This window comes from Apium graveolens, chromosome 2, assembly GCF_009905375.1.
Source record: "Apium graveolens cultivar Ventura chromosome 2, ASM990537v1, whole genome shotgun sequence".
Lineage (NCBI taxonomy): Eukaryota > Viridiplantae > Streptophyta > Magnoliopsida > Apiales > Apiaceae > Apium > Apium graveolens.
In genome coordinates, this window is record NC_133648.1 from 320,345,058 (window position 1) to 320,360,731 (window position 15,674).

General features: G+C 34.9%; 1 protein-coding gene across 1 annotated transcript; it reads right to left on the reverse strand.

Annotated features, from left to right (window-relative positions):
• Window positions 1-3,963: 3,963 nt before the first annotated feature.
• LOC141704989 (AT-hook motif nuclear-localized protein 29-like) lies at window positions 3,964-4,689 on the reverse strand. Its single transcript, XM_074508082.1, has one exon. The coding sequence runs from the start codon at window positions 4,675-4,677 to the stop codon at window positions 3,964-3,966; it is 714 nt and encodes a 237-aa protein (XP_074364183.1). The 5' UTR covers window positions 4,678-4,689.
• Between the last annotated feature and the right edge of the window lie 10,985 nt (window positions 4,690-15,674).

Genomic DNA, 15,674 nt, shown 5'->3' on the forward strand with positions numbered 1-15,674 from the left:
TCACTTGTAAATCTATACTTTAACTAACTTAGACTCTAACGCTTGTTTTGCGCTCACTGATTCGCTTAAGTCACTCGGGTACCCTCGGCTCCACCATTTTTAATAATTTAACCTTTACGAGTGTTAAAGCGATTCCTTCGCGAGTGTCTTACCAACTGCCTAAAACACTTACCATAAATGTTTCATACATTAATTAACCCTTTTTGGTCTTTAACCTATGCTTCAAAGTAAGGCGAGGGGAAAAGTTTCGTTCGCGAAACGCCGTTACTTGAAACGGTCGTTTCTCCTAAACCGTGCATCGGAATCGAACGAACTACATATCAAAACGAAGCTCGTAACATGAGCTATCTAAACATGGCAGTGGTCATAATCTAGCAGGGGGTTCTCGGGTCCTAATGTTATGCACAAAAACAGTCTACAGAAAATCGGACGTTACGACGGCTATGTTTACGCGATTTCCCAAATTTTAAACCATTCAATACCAACCACAAATCAACCCCAAATCAATCATACAACCAATATCCCTCCAAACCACATCATAACAGCCCCAACAAATCCACATTAACCATTTATACTTATTCCTCACATGAACTAAAAGCTTTACTTAGGTTCTTTAACTAATTACCAAGATTTACAACTCCAACAATGCAACAAACCCAACTAATCTCTACAAACTCAACCAAACTTCAACCAATCAAGCATCATGCTTCACATATGCTATATCAAACACATTCAATCCTAATTACTCAAAACTAAAGCTAGGGTTTGTAGTTTATACCTTCCTTGGAGAGTGGAGAATCAAGAGAATGGCTTGGAATCACCTTTAAAGCCCTTATCCAAGCTTAATCTAAACAAAACTTCAAGAACACAAATTTTAGTTCTTGAAAACACTATTCACCATCTTCTTTCATGATTTATAGAAAAATATTGGCTTGGAATTAGAAGCTTAAACTTATAGGAAGTATGTAACTATCCATGGGGAAGCTTAGATAATTACCTTGCTAAATAGTAAGTGGAGGAGCTTGGACTTCCCATTTCTTAAGAAAGAAGCCGAAAGCTTCATGAAGAAATGGAGGATTTGGTGTTTTGTGATTTGTTTTGCTTGGTTGCTAGGTTTTTGTTTTGTTTGATTTAGTCAATTACCTTGTTGCCCTTGAATTTGTGTGGTTCTCATTCAACCACACCTCCTTCCTTCCCATGTCATGCCTACATCACTTTGTGATGTCATCACCCCTCCTTTGTCCTCTTTCTATTGGTTGGATGACATCATCCCCACTAATCCCTTTGATTAGCTTTTAATTGTTTGCCTAATGACCGCTGATCTGTTATACGGTTCGCTTAACTTTCGTTCTCGTTTATCGTTTGAGGGATCATACCCGGGATCTTATTACTTAGGTTCCCTTAACCTTTCTTAATATATTGTATTCCTTCTATGATCCTCTCTTATAATCCTTTAATTTAAATCCTTTTTATCCTGTTACCTTTTTCTCAATTCTTTCCGTATCTAGTGGATTTCCGGGAAAAACCAAAGTGTTCGGAATTGGATTCTGACGATCTTTACATACACTTATATACTTCATAGAGTACTAATAATATCTCAGAATATCCATATCAGAACCCCTACATAGTGTGGCATGAAAAGTTTTCTCATTCAGCAAAACACTATTCATAAGGGTTTCAAAAATTTCCAAAAATTGGGGTTATTACATATATGGTTATGGTTTTCAAAACTATTAATCGAATAAGGTTTATTCGATAACCTTATTTTATTATTGAATATTATTTCGAATATTCATTCGAGGGCTTATGACTTCTTTATTTTATTAAATAAATATTATTTTGAATATTCATTCGAGGACTTATGACTCCTTTTATTTTATTATTTGAATATTATTTGAATATTCATTCGAGGGCTTATGACTCAGTTTATATTATTTAATGAATATTATTTGAATATTCATTTGAGGATGTATGACTCCTTTATTTTATTTAATGAATATTATTTATAATATTCATTTGAGGTATTATGACTCCGCTTATTACTGCAATATATTCTTTATTTTATTAAAGAATAAGGTGTCAATAATCAAACTTATTTTCGATTATTCAAATAAAGATAGTACTTTCGTATAAGTATATCTTTGGTTATTTAATACTCTTTTCAAGTATAAGTTTTAATACTTTTACTTCAATTATTTTTATAAAGATTATTCTTTATGGGAATATTATTTAAATAATAATATTCAGACATTTTCTAAATATTCTGGGGACTGATTTACTTCATTAAATCAGCTTTACTCCAAACACTCTTTAAAGTGTTTTCGAGTCTTCAAAATGATTTTTAAAAGTTAGAGCGGATCCCAAAACTCATTTTTATATTTAAGATCTTCCTTTTTAATGGGATTTAAATACTCGCTCAAAACCTGAGGGATCCGGCTCTGTGGTGTATTTTATATTCGCAACACGGTTGCAGTTTTGGTAAATGAATTGATTACTTACCCAACGTTCGGGAAGTAAGTCCATCTATTGAGTCGGCATAAGCAACATGGGCTCAGTGGGCGTCCATGATAGTGTAAGTGGCTCAGTGGGAGTCCATCAAATGCATAAGTGGCTGAGTGGCAGTCCAGCATAAGGTCCTATTAAGACCAGGGTGATGACCAGTGGGGAATTCGTCCATCTACTAGTAGAAAAGGTTACTTATTGGTATCTTTGCCTGTTCAGCGAGATACCTGGTTTATGCCAAAATTCTTTTCCTTTCCAAATTTATTGGATATTGCAACTCTGTTCATACTTTACATGACAGAGGTTTTCAGGAAATGTATAAAGAAGATGTATATGTGGATATATATATATATCAGAACTTAATGATTGAGTATACAGTTTTTAACTAGCGGATTGAATTTAGATATTTTGAATAAAACTGTTTGATAACTATATGATTCGGTTAATTTTGTTATATTTTTACTAGACATGTGACAATCATCTAATTGAAAAAAACACATCCAAGTAACTTTTTCAAAATTATTTTTTTGGACCAAACAACAATTTCAAGTCGTGGAATACCAATCATTAATATTAGAGGTTTTATTTGTTCAAACCCCTAATTTTGTTCAAAAATCTAATTTTTTGATTAAAAGATAACTTCCAAACTGGACCAATGTATATTTTCTAGAGCTGCCAATTCGTTTGTTTCGTGTACTTTGGTGTCGTGTACTTTCGTGTTTCATGTCATGAATGTCTAACCCAAACCCGAACCGTTAAGAATTCGTTTCGTTTTTTGTTCGTGTACCTTCATTTCGTGTACGTTTCGTGTCGTGTTTCGTGTAATTTAAAATTATTAATAAAAAATAAAGATAAATTAAATATATATTTAAATATTAAATTTTTACTAGTCTAGTCTTAAGTCAAAATCATAAATGCTCAATTCTTATGAAATTTAGATTTGAATATATTTTGTATCTATTTTCTGTAAATATTATATGCAAAAAATTATTGTAAGATATATGTATTCATATAATTTTAATAAATTTTATTTAAATATTTATTTATTTCATGTACTTTCGTTTCGTGTCGTGTACCCAAATGTAAAATCAAAACCGATATTAAATTCATTCGTGTACTTTCGTGTTAATGTACTAAAAATGTCAAACTAAACCCGTTATTTTCGTGTGGTTTTCGTGTCGTGTTATCGTGTCGTGTACGAAATTGCCGACTCTAATATTTTCCAATAAAAAATTAAAAAAAATATATTTAATTGAAAAAATCAAACAAGCGCATATTAGCAAATATAAATAGATATATTTGAAATAAAAGTTTAAACGTTCTCTCAATTTGTAATTTGTAAACTTCTCGCAAATATCTTTGTGCCTCAAATTACCAATCTTTTAGACTTAACAATTAACCCGCTAAAAGAAATCACGGTTATAAACCTTTAATCTAACTAACGGGTAGCTGAATCAACAATTAAAAACTATGTCCTAGTGCAGGTCCTACATTAAACACAGGAACATTTGCACCAACACTTTCTGTCATAGACGTCTGAGATGTCACGGGCTGAACCTCCCGCACCTGATTAACTCCATATGCAACACTTTCTTGCTCAACTGCCCTATGCCCCTCCAAAGGTATACGTTCATGCATCGCATTAGCAAAAGAAGCCACCCTTAAAATAACCCTACCTGTGGCAATCAGTGGACCGACAACATTTCCTCCAAGAACTTGCCCATGTCCTCCCGATAAAAAGATCGATAGGCTCCCGGATCCTTGTGGAGCCGGGGGAGGAAGCACCGTCCCATTAATTGAGATAACCTCGAAAGTACCTGGAAGTGTAATAACGGCCCCATACAAGGAAGAGGAAGCAGGCTGACGGATGATAACATTCGAAACTGTACCCTTCACATATAAGATACACATACCCCTGCCTATTTGCCTTGCATAGTTGTTGAGGATCTCCATTATATCAGCACCGGATGGGACTTCGAGCATGTGAGTTTTGAGAAGGTTGTGACTTTCACGGTCTATGGCACCAGAAGGTTTAGGCTTATTTTTGGAGCCCCGAGGACGGCCTGGTGGGCGACGGTTAGTGGATGGAACAGAACTGTTGTTTTGGGGATTGGTTTTAGAATCAAAGCGTAGCACAATTTGGGAAGAGTTTTCAGTTTGTTTGTTTTCTTCCATTGGTAAATATAACATAAAACTCTTGATGAATGATGATTTACTATCAGGACATGTTGGCCATGCCTTATATAGATATGATTGAATATGCTGCTTTGACTTAAAACTGATAAGTCAATAATTACGGATTTCAAAAATATTTTTTTTATAGATTTTAATCAGATACTGGATTAAACGCTAAATTAAAAACCCGAATTTTGTGGATATTGACTGATTTTAGATTATTTTTTATTTGTATATCACAAATCTGTTACAAATGTAGTAACCAGATAAACTGCTACTTGGGTATAGATTTTTCGGGTAATTTCCTACTCTCAGGTACCAATTGCATGCTTATTAGTTACTAGTGTCTTAGCGCGTGGGATATAGACACGATTATTATTTGCTAATTTTTCGGTTAGTGGGTTGCACAAGCATACTTTAGTTGCGTGATTAGCATGTTAATAGTTTCTTAGCGTATCGCATGATTATTAGTTGTTATAGATTCTTAACGCGTGTAATGTACTGACATTTTCTGTTTGCATGAATATTAAGTTATCATTTAGCGCATGGCATACATGAATATAATCCCAAATATAAATATATTGTTAATTTTTATGGCAAGAATCTTAGTTTTTATTGACATTATTGAAAATAATGGGATTTTACACTTTATTGTGCCTTGACTGAAGATTTGATTACAGATAACTAACAAAAGTAGCTAAGTTGATTATCAAATTACACAATGAAAAATTAAGTGATTGCATGCATGAAGATGTGATCACAAGGGCCAAAAAACTAAATGGTGTATTATTAAATTGGAATTTCATTAGCTTATTAGCACGCGTGTTGGCGGTTCACATTAAAAAACACGTGCGTATTTAATCTGAATTGAAGGCATATTTAAAGCGGATTATGAAAGATATTTTAGAATATTAAAAATTCGGACAGTCCGGCAATACGTTCATTTTCGTATTTGACAAAACAATTATGAATTTATATTCAAATCTTATCATATTCAAAATTCGGAGGTAATCAGTTAAGATTTTCTGAAATTATCAAAATCCGATTCAAATTTATTTTATGAACTTTTATAAATTTTGGATTGTGATGAATATTATTGTAATAACCCCAAAATTTTTGAACTTTTAGTAACCCTTATGAATAGCGTTTTGCTGATTATGCTGAATAAGAAAACTTTTCATGCCACACTATGTAGGGGTTCTTCTATTGTTATTCTGAGATCTTATTAGTACTTTATATGGGATATAAGTGTATGTAAAGATCGTCAGAATCCAAATTCGAACACTTTAATTTTTTTCCCGAAAATCCACCAGATACCGAAAGAATTGAGTATAAGGGAACAGGATAAAAAGGATTTAAAATCAAGGATTATAATAAAGGATCATAAAAGGAATATAATGTATTAAGAAAGGTTAAGGGAACACAAGTAATAAGATCGCGGGTATGATCCCTCAAACGATAAATGAAAACAAAAGTTAAGCGAACCGTATAACAGATCAGCGGTCATTAGCCAAGTAATTAGGAGCTAATCAAAGAGGTTGGTGAGGATGATGTCATCAAACTAATAAGAAGAGGACAAGCATGGGAAGATGACATAAGAATGATGACCTAAGCATGACCAAAAAGGAAGGAAGGTTGGTTGATTATAAACCACACAAAATTCACCATGGTTAAAAGGTAATAAATTAAAACAAAAGTGGATCAACCAAGCCAAACAAATCAAAAAACACAAAAACAAAGTTGACTCTCATTATTCAAGAGAAGCTCTCGGCTTTTCTTGTTTTTCAAAGAGGAAAATTTCAAAATCCAAGATCCAACCATTGTTAAATTGCAAGGTAATTATCCAAGGTTCCTTATGATTAGTTATGGCTATCCTAGGAGTTTAAGCTCCAAATTCCTTCACAATCTCTTTCAATAAATTATTTAAGAAGAGAGTGAATAGTGTTTTCAAGAAATTTAAATTGTTTGATCTTGTGTTTTTGGTTAGATTAAGCTTTGGTAAGGACTTTCAAGGGTGATTCCAAACTCCTTAGTTACTCTTACTCACCAAGGAAGGTATAATCTCTTAACCTAGCATTGTTATTGAATATTAAGATCTTATTATGAGTAGGATAATTCATGAGAAGCATGGTGATTGAATATGTAGAGATTAGTTGGTTTTGTGATATTTTTGGAGTTGTAAATCTTGGTTATTAGTTAATGAACTTAAGAATAGTTTTAGTTCATGTTTGAGAATAATATAAATTGGAGAACTTGAGGTGTTGGGGCTGTTTTAGTAATGTATGGATGGAGTTTGATTGTATGGTTGAATTGTGGTTGATTGTGGATTGATTTGGAGTAGGATAAAATTTGGTAATCGCGTAAACATAGTCGTCGTAATGCCCGATTTACTTTAGACTATTTTTGTTCTTAACATCAGGACCCATGAAATCACTGTTAGGTTCTGACCATTACCATGTTCATGTTACGAGCTTCGTTTTGATATGTGGTTCGTTTGAATCCGATGTACGGTTTAGGAGAAACGGCCGTTTTAAGTAGCGGCGCTTCGCGACCGAACCATTACCCCTCGCCTTACTTTGAAACCTTGGTTAAGGACTTTAAATGACTAATTGGGGTATGAAACAATTATGTTAAGTGGATTAGGCAGTTGGTAAGGTACTCGCGAAAGAATCGCCTTAAAACTCTTAATAGTTAATTTATTAAAAATGGTGGAGCCGAGGGTACTCGAGCGACTTAAGTGAATCGTTAAGCGCGAAAGCGAACGTTAGGGCTCTAAATGGTTAAAGTCTAGTTTCTTAAGCGATCGTGGTTTAATTCCGGCTTATGTTGTTGTTCATAGGTTACCGGACCCACTCTAAGCTTAAGTCTACCCCGGAACATTCAGACAAGTTTTCTACCCGTTATACTGTTGTTGTGATGTAAATATATGTATATGCATTATCTTGTGATAAGTGCATGATTGTTATTAGCAAATCTTGCGATATATTGGAGCATGTGATATGGTATATATGTATGTCTGTTTCGTAATCTTGATATCTAATTGTTGATTCAATTGCTTATAAGTTGCATAATACCTATGCTAGAGATAAGCAGTAGTTGCGTATACCCTTAGTATAGGGGACCCAAAGGTGAACATTTTTCTAAACCGGGAGTCGATGTTCCCGAGTATAATATATATATATATATATATATATATATATATATATTGATATTGATATAGTTTTTAAAACTATTAATCGAATAAGGTTTATTCGATAACTTTATTTTATTTAATGAATATTATTCTGAATATTCATTTGAGGACTTATGAACTTTATTTAATGAATATTATTTTGAATATTAATTCGAGGACTTAAAACTCCGTTTATTTTATTTAATGAATATTATTTTAAATATTCATTTGAGGACTTATGACTCCGCTTATTTATTAAATAATATTCTTTATTTTATTAAAGAATAATGTTTCGATAATCAAACTTATTTTCGATTATTCAAATAAAGATCATACTTTCGTATAAATATATCTTTGGTTATTTATTATTCATTTCAAGTATAAGTTTTAAAACTTTTACTTCAATTATTTTTATAAGGATTATCCTTATGGGAATATTATTTAAATAATAATATTCAGATATTTTCTAATATATTGGGACTGATTTATTTTATTAAATCAGCTTTACTCCAAACATTCTTAAAAATATTTTCGAGTCTTCAAAATGATTTTAAAAGTTAGAGCGGATCCCAAAACTCATTTTCAGATTTAAGATCTTCCTTTCGAAGGAGACTTGAATATTCGCTCAAAAAATCTTGGGGATCAGACTCTGTGGTGTATTTTATATTCGCAACGAGGTTGCTGTTTTGAGAAAACAATTTGATTACTTGCCCAACGTTCGGGAAGTAAGTCCATCTAATTGAGTCGGCATAAGCGACAGGCCGGGGTACGGTCTATGAAGGTGTAAGAGGCTAGGTGACAGTCCATCCACGCGTGAGTGGTCGGGTAACGGTCTAGCGCGAGGTCCTAATGCGGCCAGGGTGATGACCGGCGAGGAATTCATCCATCTACAGTAGAAAAGGTTACTTATTGGTATATTTTCCTGATCAGCAAGATATCGGGTTTATGCCAAAATTCTTTTCTTTCCAAATTCATTGGATATTGCAACTCTGTTCATACTTTACATGACAGAGGTTTTCAGGAAATGTGTGAGAGATATATATGGATATATCTATATCGGGACTTAATGAAGTATCTCGTAACTTCATTTCATTCAATAATATTTCAAAGATTGAATCTATTCAAGTCTTATCTTGTAGTCTCATCTGTGTGATGAACTTTTGAAACTAATTATAACTTGAACGGTGGTAGTTCAAGTAGTATTCGGAAAAGATATAAGTATATGGGAGTATCTTGTAACTTCATCTTTTCAACTTATATCTAGTAAATGATTATCTTATGCATGACAAAGATTTTCAGAAAAACGTTGAGACAAGTTTAGATATATGAGATCACCTTGCAACGATATTTTATACAGTTATAAACGGGAACTCTGTGTATATTATACATGTCAAAGGATTTCCAAGATTTGAGAAGTATACATGTATACTGAATATTTTTCGACTTCGTCGCATTAAAATAACAAACTTGGTTCATTTCTTTTTGACCAAGACTTTCATGAGTACTATGAGAATGCTCATATATTGTTAATTATAATACATATTATTTCGGTGGGCTTGTTGCTCACCCTTACTTTCTTCTTTCATCACACAACAACAGATAGACAAGATGAATAGGATCAAGCTCCCAATTCGCGAGCGGATAGGAAACATTCCGTAGTTTCTTGTAGGCGTTGATGCCGTTGTAGCTGAGGTAGGGTCTACCAATTGGCTAGGCTTTCAACTTTTGATGTACCAGACTTATGTATATTTATGAATTGTAATAATGGCAAAGAATATGTAAATTTATTCAGAAACCCTTTTGAGGTGTAATGACTTATAATTGTGGAATAAAATGACTTGTGTTATTGTTTGGTATTCATCTCTGAGACTATAACTTGTGGTGTGTGTGTGTATATTGTGGGGTCACAGTACGCAATAGTTGGTTGATTATTAAGATTAAGTATTATTAAGGGAAATGGAACTCGTGACAACCCGGATCCCCGACCCCGGATTTGGGGGTGTTACAGAAATGGTATCAGAGCCAAGCGTTATAAATCTCAGAGATGATGTGGCGTTAAGATAATAAGTTCACTAAGATAATAAGAACTTTTTCCAAGTTCATAGTCGGACTACCTAGGGTAGTACTGACAATTAAAACCCTTATGGGAAGCCTTATAAATATCATGATAGTAACATAGTTCGTTCTCATATAGGGTAGCGGGGCACCGAACCCTGAGGTTCAGGGGCATCAGCATGAGGATGTTTTATTTCATATTGGAGATCAAATTATGAATCCAATAAAGTACCCTAACGAGGGACCGGATGAGATTCATGTTGAGAATGTTGCGGTTGAGGATGTTATCCCAGAAGGTATTGTTGCTGAGGAGGATCTCATGGAGGATCCTGACGAGAATGAAGAGAGGACCGCTGAGGAATTGATGACCGTAGTCAGGGCGACTACCAGAGCTAGAATGGCCGCGAGGGTGGCACAAGAGGATGAAGAGTTACTAAGGGCACAAAGGATAATGAGGGCAGAAGGAGTGGGGCCTTCCACGGCACCAATTATACCAGTATCAGACCTTCTTCCAGAGGTTCCTGTAGACATCCATGAGGTTCCACCAATTCCTGTTCCCTCCCCTATACAGAGCCCAGCACCTACTGAGGAAATGTCACATTTATCTCCTGCACCATGGTCACCTGATACCGTGCTTGGTTATCCATTTGGATCTCCTGGGTCTGCACCACCTGCACCCCATGGATGCTAGATGCTACCACTCAGGCTTCTCTTATCGCCGATTATTATATGACTTTGGGTGGCCTGTCTGAGGCCCGTAATGTTAGGAGTGATCTGTTGGATCGACTTACTGCACCAAGGATTGAGGGCGGGGTACTTCCGGCAGGATTAGCTTATAGCATGGAAAGGATTGAGGCTACCACCCGAATTACAGCTAAAGGCCATCTTTAGGGTCAGATTGATCGAGCTCTACTTGCAACTATCTTAGACCTCATCACCGCTTTAATGGAGCAGGTTAGGGATGTCGTGCGTGCCCGCATTTTTTGATCCATATTAGTGTGCAGAGTCTGAGCAATCTGACAAGAATTTCATGCAGCACCGCTTTTGGAGGATTAGCCTAAGTTATGAATGATTAGTTTTAATGACTAGATGATTATCTATGGTAGTACTTTTGGGATAGAAGCGATCAGCTCAAATGATATAATTCTCTTCAATGTGTTTAGTTGTTGTACCCTCGAACAAATGGTTAAGTATATATTCGTTAATTTCAGTTCAGATCAGTTTGTTTGTGATAAGTTCATATTGTTAATTGCGCTGTGAACACTTAAGAAAGTGTCATGAAGTTTATAGAACTTGAGAATTCATAATTTGCAATCATGCAAGGACTGAACGAGGGAAGGATTTAAGCAAAGTAAGTAAGACAAATATCCAGAGATTTTCAAAAATTTTCCAAGCATTATGCCCCCACGAGGAATAAGATTAGGGGCAAACCTTGAATGTGATAATCAGGGAGGTCGCAATTAAGATATAAGGAATCAGAAAGTCGAGTAAGGAAAGGAGACCCGAGACGGTACTCCTATACGGCAATTCATGGACCTGCCTAAACAAAACTTATACTTTTATCCTTAACCACCACCCTGAGGAAGCAATGCGGTGGGAAATTCTTTCAGGACCTTTAAGTCGATAAGCTCTCAGAGTTCCAAGGAACAAGCTGAGCTAGCCGAGGCAAGAGCCTGGCTAAAGGATATAGAGGAATCATTTGAGATTCTAAATGATTGACGAATCACAAAAGACTGTTTTTGTCAATTACCCTCCTAAGAGAGAGACCACCCGCTGGTGGAAGGCTAAGGAAGATAGCGAGATAGTGTAAAAGCTTTAGAGCCAGAACAAAGGCAGACGAGTATGATGAATTATGAATCTAAGTTGTAAAAATTGTCAAGATTCGTTCTGAGGACACGAATACAGAATGACGGGATGTTTGAAATTAGTGTTTGTGTTGTGTTGGTTCATATAATGATTGTAAGAGAAAGGAAAAAAACAGAAGTGGAAAGGAATATAAAGGCAATAGAGTTTGAGGAATGATGAGGGAGTTGGGTATGAGGAAACCCTAAAGAATCATAGTAATATAAATAGAAAAGTATGTGATCGTCAGGATGAGGATGATTCACTATGAGTTAAAAGTTAATGGTTGAAGGCATAAGAGATGTACATATTGTACCCCCTTTAAGTTGGGAGAATTCGAGGAAACCTTGAGATAGTTCGAAAGATAAATAATGAGACGTGGATAGACTGAGGAGACAAGAATGTAAGAAATTAGGAAAATTGGATGAAGGAAGTGACCTTCAAGAATGTGAAGTGTAAGACCGGTGGCATGATACCCAGAAAGGGAGACGCCAGGTATGAAAGACATCCCAACATTGAGATGACTGTTGAGATAAACAACAAAAGTAAATGAGGAATTATTAAGAAGTTCACGTTGAACACGACCAATATCTTCCAGGACATCCCTGTTGTCATTACCAAATTAGGAAAGAAAAGCGGGTAACCATTGTTATCTTTTGAAGGCCATATGTGTTGACCTCAGTTTGAATAAGGATGTTATTGTGAAATTGGTATAGACTATCTGGGTGGGAATGATTGAATAAGACACCCTTATCAGGGATATATGACTTGATTTATTCATGGAAGGATGCATGTACCTTTTTAAAGGTGGAATTAAGGGTAGAACATCTGTAACTTAGAATGAATCCTATGGGAATGCATAAAGGTTGGCATTTCACCCTTAATAGGGATAGTATGAGTTTTGATAGTATAAATTGGAAAGGATTAAGGTAACAACAACCTTTAAGGATCAGTGGAGAAATTTTTCAGAAGTATATAGACAATGATTCTGGTATTAGTAAATGGTATCTTGATATGCCCTGTGCCTAGGGTGTACCTGATGAAGAATAGAAATTTTGATAAAGGAAATGTGAAGTAATTATAATAATGCCAGGTGGGGCACATGTTGAACCATAAGAAAGTATAGATTGACCCAATAAGGGTCGAGATTGGTGAAATCAAGGACCCAAAATAAGAGACGTCCTAAGTATGATCAAGAGTCAATCGTGACAATGTTAACCTCTAAAAGACCGAGGCAATAACTTATGGAAAAGTGATGATATATTTTTTTACCAAGGCGTAATGAAGAGCATTTTCACACAAGCAGTGATTGGAGATGAGGTAGAAAATTTAGTTGAATGTCATTTAAAAGACATTGATTGTAAGGAAATTTTACTATCAGGAAAGGCCAAAGAGGTGGCCAACACTTTAAGTGTAAGAGGACAATTATCGGCGCTCGTGCCAGAGGAATACAGTAATAATGGTTAAAGCCGTGAAGGTTGTATTATGGTTTGGAAGATTGACATTCCTTCTGATGACTGTGCAATACCCAACTGTAATAGTAGTTTGGTAAAGGTTTAATTCGTATAATCGCCATGAGCGGGCTATCTATCTTAGAAGGTACTATATTGAGATAAAGTGAGGACCATGTTACGGAATGACTAAATGAACCTTTGAGATGCATGTCTCCCAATAAAGACATATGATTAAGAATGGTATTAACCTGCTATCGTTGCCTTCATTGAAACTCTTCTGCAATTTTATCTGCTTCATGTCATATGTACGTCAAGTTCAGGAGTGTTCTTCATGAATCATGAACGGTGATCATGTTACCTCCTTAGAAGAATTCGATACGAGATGTATGGACTCCGTATGGTTAGCTATTAAGACTTCATGGAAAATGAATGACTACAGTAGGTCAACGGTGGACCCTAGTAGTGCAGGAATGATTCTGCGGGTAATGAGCCGATCAATTACAACCGTGAGAGTTGTATTGGAATGGATGTTGAGATTAAGTACCACTAATCGGGTTGTGGTGATGTATAAGTTATCATTGATATACTAATTAAGTCGATTATCTACCTATTGAATACTTATTCCTTCTTATCAATAGAGAGTCGTATTACTATACGAGGAAGGTTGCAGTGCAAGCATGGGATGATGTCTAGAATGAGATCCCAGATTCGATTTTCGATGTCGAGAGAATTTCAAAGGTGATTGTGTATAAGCTCGAGGAAGAGCATGGGTCCATAGAATGATGGACGGAATAGCAAAAATATTTAGGCATGTGAAATACGATGCTATAATACCTGATGTTGATATATATACGTATATGCTTTGTTCTCCTATGACAAACATCTATAGTTCAGAGGTAGATTCCAAGCCAGATATTTATGGCAATAAAGTTTTTACGTATATACAATTCTCTTCAGTTCGCTCTTTTCTCTTCTTTTCATTTCATGTAAGCTGAGAAGAACAACCCTTCCAGAAGGGGAGGTATTGTCGAATGACTATCTATTTGTGTGATAGAAGCCTAGTAGGATACCACATGTTGTTTAATTGCTTGTCAAGTACTAAAGGCTGGCCACCTTCTGTACTAACTATGCGATATAACAAGTGTTCATGATCATAGTGATCTCTCAATAAATTCTTTTACTTCTATACGATGGATCAAGCTTTCAAAGATAGAAGCAGCTAGAAAGGAGTAGTGTCAGTGCGGTGGTATTCCGAATCTAACGCGTTCGTGATACTAAAGTTGACGCAATTATTAAAAGGTTATAGAATGCTAACGAGCAAAAGTGTAACCGGTATAGTATTATGTACGGAAGATAGTAATGACTACGAACTGGAAAAGAATGGATTTTGAGAAGCAAAAGTTATAATACTACACGCTATGATGAGAGTCTGTGCAATAGACTTGAAAGAATTTGAAATGGTCACTTAACACGAGTTTTCTTACGACAATAGATCATATGTCAGTATTTTCAACCTTTTGTATTTTTAATGCATTTTCCAAGTTTTGACATGGATATTAATTTTAATTGTTGCCCCTCCAAGCATCTATGTAAACTACATATAGTATACAACTAAAAAGAATTATATAACTTATATTTTTAAAAATGAGTACCCAATCTATTACAAGATAAAATTAGAAAAGAGATAACAGATTTAATTTATGAGAGGGATAATCACATATAAACAATGATAAGAACAGATAATGTAAAACATGTACTACATTGCATCAAATTTGTGTTAATAACTATATAACATTGACCATATTTAGCAAAATAAAAGAATTGTACATTGTAAAAAAATAATGAATACAAATGCGTTTTATATAAAGTTGGCATGGTCATCAAAAAAGGTCTGAAAAATTGGCAATATCATAAAAAAAATAGTTGTGAAGCACATTTAATATTGAAATATGACCCTGCCAAAAAAAATTCAAAATATGGCTGACAACTAATAATCACATTCCACAAGATATGAGAAGAAACAAAAAATATAGAACTACATACATTTGAATTAATGATAATTTTAGTTCTGGCATCAAACAAGATTTGTTCAAAAAAAAAACTTTGCTAAATCTATAGTTTCAAATGTATAAATAAATAAATATGTACACAAATCTTAGATATCTTGTTATTGAGTAATTGTATATTTTGTCTTCTTAAGCCCGGCTTTTTTTATGTTTTTGCTATTTTTCGCCTAGGATTTTTGAATATCCTCACACCATTAACGAGAGGTGTGGCACACACATACAATTAACAGAGTGTTGTGGCAGACAACTTATTAGCTTAGACCTCAAAGCCTCCTAGGGAAAGCTCAAGAAGCGCCGACAACTTGGATGGCATGCTACAAAGTACAAACCATGAATTTCTATGGCCAAGTCCAAGCCATTTCGGTTGGCTTTGAGAGAAGATACAGGTAAAAACCATAATAAGTCCCG

Bases quoted from the DNA above. Each gene is read 5' to 3' on its own strand.
- LOC141704989 (XM_074508082.1), bottom strand. From the start codon at position 4,677: ATGGAAGAAAACAAACAAACTGAAAACTCTTCCCAAATTGTGCTACGC.